This window comes from Apus apus, chromosome 1 (assembly GCF_020740795.1).
Source record: "Apus apus isolate bApuApu2 chromosome 1, bApuApu2.pri.cur, whole genome shotgun sequence".
In the NCBI taxonomy this organism is placed as follows: Eukaryota; Metazoa; Chordata; class Aves; order Apodiformes; family Apodidae; genus Apus; species Apus apus.
In genome coordinates, this window is record NC_067282.1 from 177,961,477 (window position 1) to 177,980,281 (window position 18,805).

The 18,805-nt window shown below is 37.3% G+C and overlaps 1 protein-coding gene across 5 annotated transcripts in view; it reads right to left on the minus strand.

Annotated features, from left to right (window-relative positions):
• The window catches only part of DOCK4 (dedicator of cytokinesis 4), a 234,820-nt gene that overhangs the window by 139,661 nt on the left and 76,354 nt on the right, over positions 1-18,805 (minus strand). For all 5 annotated transcript variants that reach the window (XM_051625806.1, XM_051625795.1, XM_051625807.1 and 2 more), the window contains exons 2-7: positions 13,923-14,006; positions 12,905-12,945; positions 10,460-10,515; positions 8,548-8,644; positions 5,277-5,425; positions 2,411-2,495 (exon numbers count right to left, since the gene is read on the minus strand). In XM_051625806.1, the coding sequence (XP_051481766.1) occupies positions 2,411-2,495; positions 5,277-5,425; positions 8,548-8,644; positions 10,460-10,515; positions 12,905-12,945; positions 13,923-14,006 (512 nt within the window). The remainder of the gene's footprint in view (positions 1-2,410; positions 2,496-5,276; positions 5,426-8,547; positions 8,645-10,459; positions 10,516-12,904; positions 12,946-13,922; positions 14,007-18,805) is intronic.

Below are 18,805 nucleotides of genomic sequence, written 5' to 3' on the forward strand. Positions count from 1 at the left end.
GCCCTAGGGGTGGCTCCTGTGAGAAGCTGAGCAGCTACCCCTGCTCCAAAACCAGGAAGCCAAGGAGCTATTAAGACAGACAATAGATGCAACTCAGTGATTATCATATGAAAGAATGGAGATAACACCTGAGCAGAGGGAGGACTGTAAAGTAGAGCTGTGCTGGAGAAGTGAAAGGAAGTGCTGGGGTGAAGATCCGGGTGGTTGGTGAGGAAGGAGAAGGTGCCCAAGCATAACTATCCCTGCAACCCATGGCGAGATGGCAGCTGTCCCCCTGCATTCATGGAGAAACATGGTGGAACATTCCCTGAAGGCACCAGGAGGGGTGAACTTGGCCACTGGACTTGGATTTTACAGCCAGTGGACTTGGATTTCCTGCCAGTGGACTTGGATTATGCAGCTGTGGAAGATCCCGGAGCCAGGGGAGGTGACTGTTCCCAAAGCAGCCCGTGACTCTGTGAGAAGCCCACATTGGAGCATCTTGTTCCGGACCTCATGGGAAGGACTCATGAAGGAGAGATTCATGGAGGACTCTCTCCCATGAGAGGGACCCTCAGGGAAGCAGGGAAGGACTGTAAGGAATCCTTCCTGAGGAAAAAGGAGCAGCAGGAAGCACCAGCCTGTGAACTGACTCTAAACCCCATCCCCTGTCCCCCTGTGCCGCTGGGGGAAGGAGGGAGAGAAACCGGGAGCAAAGTGATTTTGGCCCGGGAAGAAGGGAGGGGCGGGGAAACATATGCAAGCCCTGCTCTTTGTGTTGTCTGTGTCCTGTGTGTGTTTGATTAGTGTGAAATTAAATGATTATTTTTTCCCCAAGTTGAGTCTGTTTTGCCCGGGACCTTAATCAGTGAAGAACCCTCCTTGTCCTTTGTCTCGACCCAGGAGCTTCTAGTTGGCCTTTGTCCTCCTCATCCCAGAGTGTGTAAGTGGGGCAGGGAGGGGGGAAAGCTGAGTGAGCGGCCACATGGCTGGTTCTTTTTTGTTGTGTTGGGCCCAAAACCACAAAAAGAAGAAAAACAGTAACCTCTAGAAGCTTAACTTTTTCTACTCTGAAAATTCTAAGCCACTTTAAAGCTTTGTGCTCTAGCAAGAGAGTATTTCATAGCCAGTTTATATAGTTAATGATCTGATATTCTAGTATCAATACAATTCAAATACACAAAAAATACTTTTGTAAAAGACTAAATACCAGTATTTTTAAATGGAAAAAAACCCCACATACATATTTTATACTCTTTAGCAGACTGCTATATAGAAGCTACTAAATCATCTTGGTTTGACTTTACACTTCATACTTTTACCATTTTAATCATCCATTAAGAGTAGGACATTAAGTTCTACTATTTCTCTCTGAAATTGAAGCAAAATAATTTTAAAGAGCAGTCCAAGTTACGTAGCCTTCAAACTGAAGCTATCATAGGCTTTTTTTTCCTCTTTAGATTTGAAAGGGCAATTCATGAGTTCCATTACTAGTTTTCTGAGACGTTCTTCTTATGATTAATGGTTCCTCACTGTATTTCATCTAGATTATGTGACTTTGAAGTGGCCCGAAGGTATACCAAAATTCTAGCATGAAGGCTTGACATTACAAGTTATAAACAGAAGTAATTAAGAATTATCAAAAATACATTCTAATTTCAGCTCCAGACAAAATCATAGCAAATACATTTTTCTTTATTCTACCTTTAAATACAGAAGTTAACATGAATAAAATTTAGTTTTAATAAAAGCTTAGCCTTAAGCAAGTAAGGCTCAGAACTGTATATCTGTAATAGCTGCAGTACTTAAACATGAGCCAAAGCCCACATAAATGAATTGGCAAGTTTTCTTAGACCTCACTGGAGAATAAATCAGAGAAAGAAATATCAGTGCTAGTTTTAGTGAATCAAGATCAGCTTTTATACCCAAAGGAGACCTTTTCCATGCAGTTTAATTGCTATTTACAATAATATATTAGAAAAAAAATCAATAACCCAGAATGATAAATTGTGGCAATAGTTGTACCATGAGTGTATTTTTATATTTCCATAAATCTGATCTAGCAGGGCTCAAGGGCCAGGTAAAGCTCTTATGAAACCAAGTCTTGCAAGCTTTCATTCATGGTTAAGATTAATGTTAACAGCCACAAGTTCAGTAATATATCAGAAAACAAAAGTTTCAAGAAATAGCATGTAAAATGAGCATGTGTGCACACGCAAATTTGATATCACATCAAAGTGACTCATACAGGTGCAGAGATGACATAAATGATCAAAAGAAAACTTCCTTCCTCATAATGAAACTCATTACATTATAAACCACCAGTTTATTTGATTAAAAAAAAGTACTTTCAGTTAAGTAGAGGAAACCTGCCATAAAAACATCAGCATGTCACTTGATAGCAGAAGTACTGATTATTACATTCACATACCAGCCTGTAGAGCTCTGTAATGCTGATCTCTTCAGGATCCACCATAGCATATTCTTTTCTTGGTACTAAGTCAAGTCCCAGCTGCCTGTATGAGAAAAGGAGTAAGAGTAAGTAGCTTCTGCATACAAAGGAAACAGATTAACTCATTGCTTCCATTTGCGTTTAGTAGAAACATTCCTACAAACAATGCACATATTAACAGGTACTCTACAATTGGCTTTGGTTTTAATATATTTTGGGTCTGCATTCACCATTTACAGATTATTCCTCCCTTTTCTTCACTTTGTAACATTATTATAATAGGCTTTTCCACAATTCTTAAATCTGTTTCACATTGTGGACAACATACAATGGATACTCTCCTTTGCACTACTGTGCACATTGCACAACATGAATAGCACTCCTACTGTCCATGTGAATGACAACTGTGGAAAAGGAGATAGAAAGAAAATCCAGCAAATGCCAAAATATCAGCTTATTTTTCACTTGGACTGGATGGCATCAAAGCTGCTTGGCTGTATCCCCTGAACAAAATAATGAAGTGGACTTGAATCACCAGAAATAAAACTTATTCTCAGCATAGCAGCAAACAATAAAGATTAAGAACACATAAGGGGCAGTCATGCTGAATTTAGAAAAACTTGAAAGATTAGGAAGTTTTTTTTAAAAAAATCTCTTTTTAAAGATTAGGAACCGACTACTTCAAAAACCATCACAACTCCATTTGGTTAGCACAAAATTCTAAGCAGACAATTAATCATGCACAGTTAATCACAGTTCTTACACTGTATTAGGTATTTAGGCTTTCATACAGCAGTAGTTGCAGAAACACTGAAATTCAGTTCATTCTACTGTGGAATATTGCTGCATTTGGTAAGTCGTGGGGAACAGGGGAGGTGCCTGAAGACTGGAGGAAAGCAAATGTCATTCCAGTCTTCAAAATGGGTAAGGAGGAGGACCCGGGTAACTATAGACTGATCAGTCTCACCTCCATCCCTGGAAAGGTGATGGAACAACTTATCCTCAGTGCTGTCTCTAGGCATATCAAGGATAAGAGGGTCATTAGGAGCGGTCAACATAGTTTTACCAAGGGGAAGTCCTGTTTAACCAACCTGATAGCCTTTTATGAGGATATAACCAGGTGGAGAGGTGATGGTAGAGCAGTGGATGTGGTTTATCTTGATTTCAGTAAAGCATTTGACACCATCTCCCACAGCATCCTCGCAGCTAAACGGAGGAAGTGTGGTCTGGATGATTGGGTAGCGAGCTGGATTGTGAACTGGTTCAAGGAAAGAAGTCAGACAGCTATGGTCAATGGGACAGAGTCTAGTTGGAGGCTTGTATCTAGTGGAGTCCATCAGGGGTCAGTACTGGGACTGGTACTATTAAATATCTTAATCAACAACCTGGATGAGGGAATAGAGTGTGCCCTCAGCAAGTTTGTTGATGACACTAAACTGGGAGGTGTAGTTGACACACCAGAAAGCTGTGCTGCCATTCAGAGAGACCTGGATAGGCTGGAGAGCTGGGCAGGGAGAAATTTAATCAAATACAACAAGGGCAAGTGTAGAGTCTTGCATCTGGGGAAGAACAAGCCCATGTACCAGTACAGGTTGGGGGCTGACCTGCTGGAGAGCAGTGTGGGTGAAAGGGATCTGGGGGTCCTGGTGGACAGGAGGATGACCATGGGCCAGCAATGTGCCCTTGTGGCCAAGAAGGCCAATGGCATCCTGGGGTGCATTAGAAAGGGTGTGGTTAGTAGGTCAAGAGAGGTTCTCCTCCCCCTCTATTCTGTCTTGGTGAGGCTGCATCTGGAATATTGTGTCCAGTTCTGGGCCCCTCAGTTCAAGAAGGACAGGGAACTGCTTGAAAGAGTCCAACACAGAGCCACAAAGATGATGGAGTGGAACATCTCCCTTATGAGGAAAGGCTGAGGGAGCTGGGTCTCTTTAGCTTGGAGAAGAGGAGACTGAGGGGTGACCTCATCAATGTTTATGAATACATTAAGGGCGAGTGTCAGGACAGAGCCAGGCTCTTCTCAGTGATGTCCAACAACAGGACAAGGGGCAATGGGTGCAAGTTGGAGCATAAGAAGTTCCACATAAAAATGAGGAAAACCTTTTTCTCTGTGAGGGTGACAGAGCCCTGGAACAGGCTGCCCCAGAGAGGTTATGGATTGTCCTTCTCTGGAGACATTCATAACCCACGTGGGTGTGTTCCTGTGTGATCTACTCTAGGGAATCCTGCTATGGCAGAGGGGTTGGACTAGATTATCTTTCGAGGTGCCTTCCAACCCCTGAGATTCTGTGATTCAGTGAATAAACACAGGCTAAAGAAAAGACTTTGGAAACAGCACCCAGATGCTAAAAGATGTTTTAACCATTTTTTTTTCTTTTTTAAATAAGATAATACCATTTGTGTTAGCTCTTATTAGCTATTCAGAAGAAATAGCATAGTAGCAACATGTATGTTAGAGGTGCCAAAGTAGGAACCAAATTGTGTGACAAAAGTAAAAAAGGAAACTGTGTCAGCTGATATAGTTTCAGTTCAGACAACAGAGCTATGCTAACTGTGGCACACAAAAATCTAGCCAGATATGTTTAAAAACAGATGCAAAACGATGCAATGCAATTCCCTTGCGGACATACCACTGCTACATAAATAAGCTGAGAGAAACAACCAAAATAAAATGACAAGGCACTTCTCCCTGTTACAACACAGTGCACAGAAAAACAATGAAGCAAAAGTTAATTAAAAAAAGGTGATGTCAGAAATGTGTTCCTTATTTCAACATTCTACAATAAGTCTAAGGCTGTGGCATTATAATTAGGTTACATTCTTTTAACTCATGATTATATTTACTCACTCATTGCCCCAGTCCAGCCGAGCAGTGATGTGCCGCTTGACATCCTTCATTCGATCATGGGTGAGGTGGCCAACCAGGACCTGCCTTCGCAGGTCTAGGATTTCATTCATTATGTGCCACAGTCGGTGAAAGAGATCCCCCTCATTCCTCTGTGAGATAAAAATATAGTTGTCTCTACATCTCCTTTATAAGCTGACAATCCTAATAAATGGGAAATGAAACTCTCTCCTTATTCCCCTAGTCTTTTTTCTCCCCTTCATACTATGACCATTTACCTCCGTGCACATTTGTGTGTGTTTATGCATGTATAAAAATCATTTCAGAGCTTATCACAGATTCTGTCTTTGCACTACACTCATTCCAAAATTTCACTCCACCTCCTAATGCCTCATTTTAACACAGTCTACTTATGTGATGGATATGACAAAAATAATTTTAAAAACCCCAATTATTTCATGTCATAGGACTGTTTCAGTCCAAGAGCATATTTCATTCTGTGCTGGTGTCTCCTCCAAACTGAGTATGTCACCATGTAATTCAAGACTATTTGACCTCATACACAGAGGGGATGAAAAGGCATAGCTCCTAGCATACAAAACCTGAACCATAAAGTGTTCATGTTCTTCTATTTTTTTCTTTCATGGATATAACTGTACATACTATGTGTCTAACCATAAATAAATAGCATTACATAGAATCTTGTTCAGACAGTTGTTCTTCATCTAACTGTAAAGCAGGAGAAATTACATGAATATGATTGCTTTTTGAACCACATCCTTCTACTCGAATTATATACCAGTTAAGCACATAAACCATTTCCCATAACGGTCTCCTCCCAAAGAGAAGTTCTTTTAACTCTTCCTTCACCAATTCTAAGTAGTTTCACTTGATACAGTTTTTCTGAGAAACAGGAGCTTGAGAAAATTCTTGCACCCTTCCTTTAAGTGATGCATCACACAAAGTTCAAAAAACCTTCCTATGCAGTTTTGTTCTGCTAATTCTTGGGAAAAAAAAAAAAGAAAGAAAAAAAATCAAAACCATGTCCACTTCCCCTTTTCTTCTTCCTATGAACAAACAGCATAAAAACACAGTTCAGCTTGTTCTGCTGCATAATTGCCATGAAAAGCTAAAAATCACTTAGAGGAACCATTACTCTGTCAGTAACTTTTATATTCCAAGGCCTCCGACAAACTGCTGTTTGACAAATCTACTCTTTTTATTTCACATTCATTCACTTCATAAGCTCACTCAAGTGGGCATTAATTTTTTTTTGTCTTGGCTTTCTGTCTGGAAAAAAAGAAAGCCAGAGTATTTTTAACATGCAAAAACAACAGCAGTGAAGAAAAAAACTGCTGAAAAAGAAAAAAACTTTAGTAAGAATAATAGGAATATATGAACGTTCTAAGTAAAAGAAAACCAAGAAAAAGATCAACTATCCCTTGAATTAGGAGCAAGAGACTAAAAGGACTTTGTAGGAATGTTACAGAGAACGAGGCTGACAGTATGTTTTCAGTTTTCCATCAGACAATATTGTATTAAGATTTCATTTCTACTGTTAAAAAACCCCCACAAATCCAAAAAAACACTAACTCAGGTGCACCCCTGGTTTTTCGTATCTGATGAAAAGCTCTACTTAAGTATACTATTGTTGTGCATACAAGAGACACTTCAATGTTTAACTACACTATGAAGCTCAAAATAGCATTTTCAGGTATCCTTTCTCTTCCAGTGAAACAAAACAATTGCTACCTATGGTTGTAGCCAATTCAGAGGACAAAACAGCAGGAATTCTGTCAGAGAAAAATTAAGTCACTGGTCTGAAACCTCTCAAGAGAATGGGAAAGGTTCACAGGAGACATGTGAGTGAAAAACAGTCTAGGGAGCTTGTATGCAAGATTCCATTGATACTGCACAATGTTTCAAGTTGAATAATCCCACATCTGTATAATTTATATAATGTTTAAATGACTGGTGACTTAAAACAAGACTATAAAAAGGAAAGCATCAGTTGAATGAGTTTGGAAAAGTTTTCTCTATGCAAAAAAAAAGTTTGCCTACCCTAATTAAAAAACAAACAAACAAAACCACCACAATATTTGTATTGATATAATCTGTGCTTCAACTGAAATTTTTAAGGGAGGTGATGACAGAATGGGAGAGGCTACACTGGCAGAATTAGAAGAACAGAGCAATGGAATGACAGATGGAAATTTTAGAAATAAAACACACCACGGGTGTTCTTTGAGAAAGAAGGAATAGTTGTTTATTGCTACTTTGGTTTAGTGCTTACACAACTGCTACTGGAATACTATATCCAGTTCTTAGTTGAGAAATGCAAAAGAAAATGCATCATGGGTTCAGAAAACAGGAATGGCTAAGGCTTAAAAAAAACACATTATTCAAATTGAAATTTGAGAAGATGTGAATCCATTAGGATAATTAAACAGAAAGCTAAAACTGTAATATCTATTAAAGTGGAACAACTCCATAGATGGGCATTCTGTAGGGATTTCTAACAGAACTACTAAAGGACTAGTATGAATGAATATGAAAATGTATACACAAGTATGAGAAGAAATGAAAGAACAAGGAACACTGGGCAGTATGAACAAAAGAACACCAGAAATGTGATTTCATTCCAACAAGGAGAGAAACAAACTGACCTAAAGATGTCAGGGAGGAGGATAAAAAGAGCAGAGCCACAGAATATCCAAATAAGGAAAACAAGAGAACTGTGAAACATGGGACTTTTTGTAAAACTTATGAAGCATCCCCCCAGCCTTCCTCAGTAATTAGGACTCAACAGCGGGTATCCCTTGATCTCGGTGTCATATACAAGAGATTCTGGTCATATAACATGGACACATCTCAGTGCTCATCAGTGGATGTGAAAGGAAATAAAAATCTATGAGAAATACCAAATAGTTGGCTGAGAGATTTTCCATTATATACTGCGTGTTATTTGTTAATAAAATACCAATATTGTTTATTACACTTATTTCCAACACTTCAGTTTAGCAGACAAAGGAATCCTTAGAGCCAATGGCTACACAATGAAGTTGGACAAGGCATTATCAGTAAGCTGCTCATGTTTAGCAGCAGCAGGAGTCAATTACTGAAGAAAATTAAGAGATGCATTTAGTCCATAATTAGAAAAGCCAAACTGAATGCTTTTTCTGAAATATATACTTAAACTAAGCTACAGCATCTAAACAACAGTGTGACTTTTGAGTTGGTATGAAATTAAAGCATCATTATTCAGGATACTTGCCACATAGAGTTGTTTCCACATTGTTCCCCAGTCTCTTAAAGTTGATGTCATTTCTGTAATAACAGAATCTTCTGTTGGAATAACCATTTCAAATTGTCTGTAACATGCAGAAGAACACATGATATTACACAAGCATCGCAAATCCCATTACAGTTACTAACACACAGACTTCCTAGTGCCAACAGTGATATCTGTCAGCGTACATGGGTCTTTCAGCCCATAACAGATTTTATTTGTAAATTTCATTTACAACCCATGGAAAAGTCTTTAGTGAATAATTAAATCCCCATAGAAAGTCCTGGTCCTAGCGAAGTCAAAAGGACTACTACTTTGGGATAAGCATGTAAAAAACTATTTTCACAGCAGAGTAATTCCCACAGCTTCCAAAGGGATCTTGAAGCTTTAGTTATACTCCAAACCAGTGATTGTTTCCACCCTTTTTTACATCCCTGTTTAAAGAAATAAGACAGAAAATGCCATTTCTTCATCTGAAAGAGGATATAAAACTAAAAAGAAACACACTAGTACAGTGTGAGTGAGTTCCTGCTATTTGATGCTGGCCAAGAAAAAGCTGAGCTGGTGTGGTCAAGACCAAACTCTCCACCATACCATCACTTTACACACTATTGCCACTACCACTTCATTTTCACACAAAGTACATTTCAAAGGTTTGCATTCATGCCTGGATTACTTTTCTCATTATATCATTTCTTTCTTATCAAATTAACATAACAATGTGAGAGCCCCTGGCCACGATGTACTGTATGGCCTGAATAGCACATACAGACTAAGATAACCGAGGCAACAAAGACTGAACTCCCTGCAAATACTGTCATGGTGTTTGCAAAAATTAAAGATGGTGTAAGTTTTGTTTTATTATGACAGTTGACAACTTTATTTCTCTGAACCTTCAGTATTATCTACAACCAACTTTAAAGGAGAACGGACTTTGGGGCAAGGCTAAACATATGTGGCTTGAACTCCACAGCAAACAATGAAGTGTTTACCAGCAACATGAAGCCATTTCCACCTGCAGGAATGAGACTTTTAAAAAAAAAGTATGATTACAGTCTTCATGATCATTTTTGCCCGTCATGAATCACGGACCTTCTACTCACTCATTCAAGCTCCCAAAGTAAAGGTCACCTATACAACTTATGTTTAGGCATCCATCTATTATGATAAGAAATGTCTTTACCTAAACAGGTTTCAAATTGTTATGTATCAGATCTCAATAAATATAAATAAATGACACAATGTGAACACTCCCAAATTAAGTCAAATTTTGGAAAAAACTGTTGACATAACATCACTGACAATTTTATTTTTAAAGTGATGCTGCCAAGGTAAGTATTATATATTTTTAAAAAATAAAATCAGAATTTCCTTTATTCGTAACATTTGAGTTCCAAAACAAAATTTTAAAACTAATTTCAACCAATTGTTGTTTTTTATTTACTAACTCTTCTAAAAACGGAGAGGTCAACTAGTGTACAAAATAAATATTGGCTTTTCATCTCCTAAAGAAAAGAAGGAAAAAAATATATATTAATTTATAGTTTTTAGAGAAATATTTTACCGTGGAACTGATACATTGTTTTACCCTTAAGGCAATACCTTTTTCAAGCCAAAAAACAACAGGAAATGAAAGCATGCAATCATTTTCTCTTTCCTCTATAAAATACAGACTGATATCCCCAGTTGTGCTCCATGTATTTTCTGAATACATCACTCCAATTTTATCATCATGCAAGAGCACCACGTTAGCTAAGGACAACCATTTCCAGTCCTGTGGCAGTAAGCTGAAGCTAAGATACTGTAAATTAAAAAATATTACCACCTTATTAGCAAAGAACTTTGGTAAAAGTAAATTACCATGTTTAAATATTTGAATCCAGAACATTTCACCTACCCTTTGTTCTTAACACACGCATTTTTCAAATGAATGTAGTTGGATGGAAATATGCCCTGAAAAATAAAATAGTTTAGGTAAAACAAAAATAAAACCCCTCCCCTTACATAAGCCTGGAATACCATTAAGTATCATTAATACGCAAATGAGTGATGAATTAAAAGTACTCAAAATAATTACCAAAAAACACACAAAAAAAGAATGCAATATATACTCAGTATAGATCTAAATGGAAACTAAAATGCCCTTTTCAGTACAGTTTAAATTCTTCAATGCTTCAGAAAGTTAGAAGATAAACAAGCATAGAACATGAAGAAGACTGCTTGAAAGCTAAAGTATTTTAGATAGTTTTTATTAATTATTCCTGCCTTGAAAAGAAACAGATCAGCAGTGGGAGTTAATGTCTTACCAACAGCATCTTAAAAATACTATGTTCATATAGGGATGTTCAAAATAAAGCAAAATAAATAAAGGTTAATAAAAATAGATAAAAATAAAGCTAAGTTAATAAAGAAAGCAAAAATAAATTTTTATTTGGTGGCTACTATGCCCTGTAGTGCATGGGAAAGCTGTGGTAGATGCCTACCAAAGACCCTCAGTGTCCTGACAAGGTAGGTCCTTTTCTAGTTCTTTAAGTGCTCTCCACTGTTTTTTTGAGTGCACAGAATTGTTGCAACAGTCACACTAACACTCATAAATCAGAGCAATAAGCAACATGAAGCAACAGGCTTCAAGCTTCTGGCTGGGAACATAATAGGCTACAGCCCGTTACAGAAGACAGTGAGGGAAAACACATATATGTGCTTATTATAAAAGGACCAGCTGCATACAGCTTTCCTTTGTGATAATGCTGCCACATTTTCTTTTAACAGACATGAAACTGCTGACAAAAACATCTACTATGTAGAGTCAACTGCTCTTGTGAATGCTTCTGCTTCTCAGTAATGTTAAGTATTTCAGAAGAGCATCTCCCAAGGACACAAAAATGTATGGCCTCCCACTTTTAATGAGGTGCCAGAAAACAGGATGGCTGCATATGCACACTCACTGTGGAGCAGCTGCCACAGATAATTTGAGTGTCAAAGCTGGCAGAATAACAGGGGAAAAATCTTGACAGAGCAATACCAATAACAGGCAGAGTTACGGGTTCTCTTTATTATTTTACTTCCTGACAGACTCCCTTCTAAAATCCAATTCAGAAAACTGTTTGCATTCACATTAAGAAAGCAGAAAATATATATATCTCATTTCTTCACACATCAACTCATGTTTAGAAAACCTATTCATAACTTCTATCAACACATCTGACAGACTACAAAGCAAGACTGACAGCAAGCATGTGGTGAAAACTGCAACAAAACACACAGAAGATACAATAACAAATCCCAACTGCTCATGTCTTATAAATCATATTGTAATATATATCAATGAGGTCAAAGTAGTAAACAACAGATTAAACTCTGTGGCTAAAATGGTTGTTCACATTGACCTTCCACAAAGCAAAGGATGTGAGCATAGACTGCCAATGTAGACACAAAAGGCCAGTGACTTATGACAGAAATCCCTAGAAACTTCTGAAATCATCGTATATGTGCTCTGTCTTTGCAGCTGAAGTGGCTTGGAAACAAAGAGGAAAGAAAAAAAACAAAAACCAAAAAGAGTGAAGCTTACAAGGTGGGTTAAAGGAGCAACAGGTGATTCAAGATCTATCTTCAGTGGCTTTAAAAAGACTAAAAATTCTATTAGTGTTGAGAAAAAAAAAAATGAAATCTTGAAATGGTTTTCCATATGAAAAACCAAATCTTTACAGAGGCAAGTCTACAGGACAGACTAACAAAACAGAAAGACAAATAAGACAGGTAAAGCTTAAAGACACCTAACATGAACAACTGTTGAAAGATTAATTTAATAGTCTGAATGCAGGGAAAAAATTCAGTGAGGCCTGGTTTACAGTAGTATGAGCTATACTACCATGGAAATCAAAGACTGTGCCCCAAACACAAATAAAGTGAACCATGTATTTTACATGATGATGCATACCTTTCATTCAATTGATACTCTGCTGGCTGCTCTAAATTAATTACTAGCCTCAAGAAAAATAGGCACAGTTTAACCAACTTTTCCAACAGTATTTACAATTTGTATTCTCAGTAGTCTTTCCCCTTCAACTTAGCTTCGTCTGAGTTCAATAATCCAAAAATCATAAATAAAAGAAAATTCACCAAAGCCTCAGGTTTGTAAAGTGTATCATCCTAATACATACGACCATTTCAGAAGTGTAATCCATGTCCAAATCAAATTAAAGCACTACCAGTAATATACTCAACATGAAGTTCTAGGGTTTTTTTTTAGAGTAAATATCATATACTTATATGGAGACTATAAACTTTTAAAACGTAAATATACATTTTTGCCAAAGAACACAAAACTGCAATTGACTTTTACCTTAACATTGGGGTTTTTTAAGGCAAATCCTCTGTACCACCCTGTGAAGAAAGAACATTTTGCTTTTTAAAGTATGCAAATCATTTCCAGATGTAAAACAGATTTCGTCTTTCCCTTTTGGAGAGATATGACAGTACTGTCAGACTGCACTCATTTAAAAGACTTTCCACACAATGAAAGGTACTTCATTTACATCAGCTCATTTTCAGGTAACTTAATTCACATTATTTCAGGAATTACTCTTTAACACCAAGTGCTCCTAACAACATAACCCTGGTACAGTTTGCACTAGACAGCACACCAAGGAAAATGGAAATGGTTTCATATTCACCATAAATATTTAAAAATAATTTTTGGACTTCCTGCTCTAAACCTATCAACCACATTACTATCCAAAATTCATAATACACCTGATTCGAAAGAACAAATCCTATGCCTTCTGTAAGATGGGTAACAGAAAATAAGCTTGATATGAAAACAAAAAATACCTACATAACCCTAAATTATCAAAAAATCATACTGACAGACAAGCCTTAGGTAACGTATTAAGGAGGCAGATTATGAAAAAATACAACTTTATTTCTCTTACAGTAGTAACAGACATTTTCTAAAATCTTATTTGCATTCTCTACCTCAGAACAAAGACAGAAGAGAATGTTTACACTTCTTTGAGATTTAAACTTATTATTTTGAATTCATTTGAAAGAGTTTTGATGGCAGTCAGGCTTCCCTTGCAAATGCCATGATAGCAGAAGAAAAATAACAAGAACTCCTTGCTGTTTTAACTGTTATCGCCTACAAATGTTCATGAAACAGAGATTAAACAAAAAGAATGAACGGCAAATTAATTATTACAGGGATTAGAGCTCATTGGAATTGTGAAAAAAATGAAGAGGCTAAAATGTGTTATATTATTGACTTCAAAAAAGTGTAATTTAAGAAAATAAATAGTAATGAAGCTCAAATCAAGAGTATACAAAAACCCCATTACCACTGGAATTCCAACCTGTGAACTCACCATCACATTTCTCTAATATCTGAACGGTGTCTCCAATCTCCAGTGATAGGCCATGTGGGACTGTCCCTCGAAAACCAGCTATTACTGAAAAACATAATAAGTTTTTATTATTTGCAACATTAAAATATAAATTATTATTTCTTGTTAACAAAAATCGTCTATTAACAGGCAGAGCCATGTTTTAGAACAGAATTTACTGGAATTTAATTTCAGAATTTACTGAAATTTAATAAGCTGTACAAAAAAAAATAAGAGGTTACACCACTTTTATAAGCAGAAAAGTTAAAATACAGGACTTGGAAAAAACCCAAAATGCTTACAGACCCACTATACATGATTTAAAAGCTTGTACTGGAGAACACTGTTAGACTGTTACTACTCTGAAGGACAGAAACTGTTTTATTCCAAATGCTTGCACTAACACATTTCAGACCTCAGAATTTTGCAAGCTGAAAGCACCAATATTTTTGTTGCCATCTATAGCACCCACACACCACAAAAGGATAACCTTATTTCACATTCAGTTAATAGATGTTACAGACTCAATGCTCAATCCCAAATATGAGGAAATGGTTAGGGGGTGGAAGCCAGCAAGCATGCTGTTCACTAAAATATGTGAAGTGCACACACAGTCCCCTGCAGCTTCCCTGAAGCCAGTGAAGCCCAGAGAAGCTCCGGCTCATGACCTACAACAGCTACAGAAATGGGCTTCCCTCAATGAAGATAAAAAATGACTAAGAAACAAAATATAAACCAGAACAGCGATGATCCCAAATACTTAACAATGTTCACATTTTAAGTCATACATTGTTAGTGCTAAAAAAAAAAAGCTAGCTACTTTTTTTTTTACTCAGAACCCTACTATAATACTCAAAAGCCACTAAAAATGTTCATGCCTATAAATGCTAAAAATCCATGAACATGTTAGATGGGTAGCAATTCAGCAATTGAACCCTGTGCTTATTGTATTTGAAATTCTGAATTAAAATATTGCCCAATTCAGGCCATGAGACCAAGCCAATAGTGGTTTTGATTCTCTGTTTGGTAATATTATTTTGGAGGTGAATTTTGAAGTCAAAGAGGAAAATGGCCTTCTACCAATGTCAGCAGGGCACAATTCACAAAATCACTTAGTAGCCTAACAGCAGTTTTGCTGCTATCAATTTTCTACCCATCTAGATAGGAAAATGTAAATTTCACAGCCAAGTAAAAAGCCCACCAACTCAGAGGTGTGAGAACAAATCCTTACATGTATAAGCCAGAAGGAAACCCCATGGGTGCAAATATGCATAGAAAGAAGCTACTCTTCCACCAAAGGACCTGCAAGATTTTGAGGCACAATGATCCATTTTGGTGGGTCCTGCCTGCTGCCAGAGGTCCATTCCATCCTGCCACAGGCAGCCACTATGCTCAAGTACAATATAACCTGTCACCCACTGCCTGTGCTTGTCACACTGTTCATCAAAGGCAGCAGGAGAGATTAGCAGTCAGCAACCACAAAACCTGAAAAATTCATTTATGAATCTTTGCCAGAAAGTTCCAGGTATGGGAGTAAATCAACAGGATATAGTTTATACTATAGGATGGCATGCATAAAGATGTATCAAAAATACATTTTGGACAAATCTTTCTTTAGAATCTTAAGGCTTCAAAACTCATTTAATTCAATCATCACTTCAATGATAGTTAAATCACCACTGTGCTTAACCCATGTTCTTATTTAGCCCTCTGAAAAAAGCCTGTGAGATTATGTGCTTGGGTAGTCCCTAAAAGTTTGATATAACACGTGACCAGTAATTGTAGCATTGAGTTTCCCCCTCCCTGCAAGGCATGTGTATTGAATAAATCCCTTTTCATTTTGGTGCTCCTCCTACTCTAAGGCAGAGAACTACAATACCCAGAGATAAGCATTATGAAGAAAAAAGAGCTCATTTTTTTCCCCCAACCTTAATCAAGTACACCATTTTTAAGAGGGTTAGCTGCAAGACAGCATTTGCATATTGAAAAAGTTTGTCTAAGAGTTGAAAAATGAGAATTTTTCAATTGATTCTTGTACAAAGATCCAAAAAGTATAACATCTTATTAACTATAAACAGATTAAAATAAAAACAAAACTCCCTGAGTATTAATACAATGTATATATCTCAATTCCTTTGTGGCAATGGAGTGAAAGGAGTCATTCTGGTCACCTTTCCAGCTTGAAAGAAGCAAAAGTGATACACAAAGGCTGTCAAAATAGCACCTACAGCCACTGAAATCAAGTTCAGGAATTAACAGAGGTGGCATGCAAAGCCAAAGCAAACCAAACCCTTGTGTGTTGTCTTATTTTTAAACTCCATGAGATAAAAAGAATTACAGTAATTTTCTCCTCAAGAGCCAATATATCCTGTCACATTGTTATGATCTGACTTTGCTCTGACATTCAGCTTTTATTAGTTTTATTACCTTTTTAGTCACTAGATCTGTTAAAGATTATTTTTTTCTTTTTTTTAGGAGATTTTTTTTTAAAAAAAACTTTTTAAAACATAAAAAGATTGAAATCTGACACATGTAGGAAATAGCTAGAATTCATTGTAGAGCATGTATCTTGAAATATCTTCAAGAAGGACAGCCTGCAGAGTTCAAGGAAAGGAAAAGAAAAGAGGGCACCATCCTGTACCTCAGGGTAGCCCTGAGCCAGCACATTCACTTGATCTACTTGCAAAACTCTGGCTGGATTCTTGCAGAAGTCTTACAGAGAGGTCAAGCTCAAAACAGGCAGTCTGTGCTCTTTAGCAATGCCAATCAAGATAGAAGAAAGTGCATTGCACAGCAGCTGAGAATTTACTGCAAAGCACAGGAATCGACAGAAAAACTTAACACACAAATGTTTACTCAACTAACCTGTTGGGGTACTTTTTTAGTTTATCTGTGGGGTATATACATAAGTAGACTACAGGAAGGGTAACAATGAAGTCATGAAGGAGGTAGCTACAGTTCCACCAGAGAAAATCCCAGGGTACAGAGCCAGGACCCAGGGTTCTTAACCAAGCCATTACTTAAGTTTGATGTATTGAATCTCTTGCCCTTTCCTACAATGACTAAATATTTTGGCAACACTTTGCAGATGCTCCTTAATTCTTTCTCTTAGTAGTGGTAAATACAGTGAAATCACTCATGGGTAACCAGGGCTTACGCTGTTCTCAACCTAACTTGAGGCTGACACATTTATCATACTTATAGAACTGGACTGTTTATATAAACAGGATTCACTAAGAAATGTGTATCAAATATTCACCATTTTCATTCTCATAACAACAGCAGCTGGTGTGGTTAACACCTTCTCTCACTGCCATTACAACTGGATAGCAGAGACCTCAAGAAAGGAAGACAGGCAGGAGAAAAGAAATCCACTCTGAATACAGGTCACCTATCAATATCTGCAGTCTTTGCAAATGGGCTGTTCACATGTGTGTCCCCAAGAAGCTCAGTAACAAAAACACATCTATACACAGTTTTTCATCACTGTAGTATCTGAAAGTCTTAAAAATGCCCTGTTTGCGTTTCAAGCACAGGCACAGTGACTGATGACCTCTACAATCACCTCTCAGCCACAAAAGAAATGTGGAGCTCCGCAATCTAAGTTCGTAGGAGGACACATTCCCAGAAGTGTTTCAAACACCAAGTACAGCAGGTGCTTGGAATTATTATTTTCTTGCTGCCCAAGGGTACTTGGTGAATGAGAAAGCAAGACAACAACACGGGACAAAAACATAGTCCATACAGGTGAAATCATATTGTGAGAACTACAGTGACATGGAACACTAATGCAGCTTTGTGTTTGATGCCAAGCTTAAAAAGAGTATTGCAGGTGCAGCAAATCCCAGGTTATGAAACAACTCATTTCTGTGAGAACTATAGAGACAAAATCAGAAAGAGAAAAACCTTTATGAGATAACCAGTTAAGTTACCTGTCTGGTTACTTCTAGCTGTTAGTCACAAATGTGTTCATATTTTCTTAACATTTTTCTTCTACATTTCAATAGAACAGTCTGTTCCATCAATAATGTGACCTAAGATCTTACGTTACACTTTTTCTGTGTGTTTCAAAGTTTTTCACTACAAGGACGTTTGTGAATAAATAGGAAGAGGTTTTCAATCCTTACCTTCATATCAGACCACCAGTGCAATTAGGAAAATGAGAAAAGAGAAGGATGGAGCTCTTGTGCTCAGCTTCTCAAAAAAACCCAAGCAAACCACAAACCAAAAAAACCCAAACAACAACCAAAAAAACCCAAACAAAAAACCCCACAAAAACCCAAACAATTTCATCTTTCTACTCTCATCCAAAAGTCATTATGTGTCTGTGCTCACTGTTGAACAGTTCTACATGTGCAAGTGCCTGGTATACAAAAAGGTCTTCATTAAAGCCTAAACTAATCTTTTATTTATTTTTGGTGTGGAAACTCACCTGCTGCTCCTCTAGAGCACAGATAACATTGCTGTTCCAAGAAATAAGATTATTTCCTAATTTTAACTACTGCATTCAAATCTTAAATGTTAGCTAGCATTATAAAGACACATTTGAGACTCCACAAGAGCATGCTGGGTTTCATGGCTGGCTTGACCTTTTGTTTATAAGATGAAAATGTCTCATGACAAAGGCTGCAATGTGACATGGTGCTCAAAATGCCCCCATTACAAGTTAAAATTAAGTTCACCACTAGGAAAGGAGACATGCAGTACATTCCAGTTCCAGGACATACTACCCCATACATCTAGGAACCAATAGCTGTAGAAGCAACATCTACAGCAACTAGTCATACCTCAAAAATGAGCATTTGTACCACAATAGCAGGCTCAGGTTTCACATAATAAGAAAGTCCTTCAACTGAAGAAAGAGG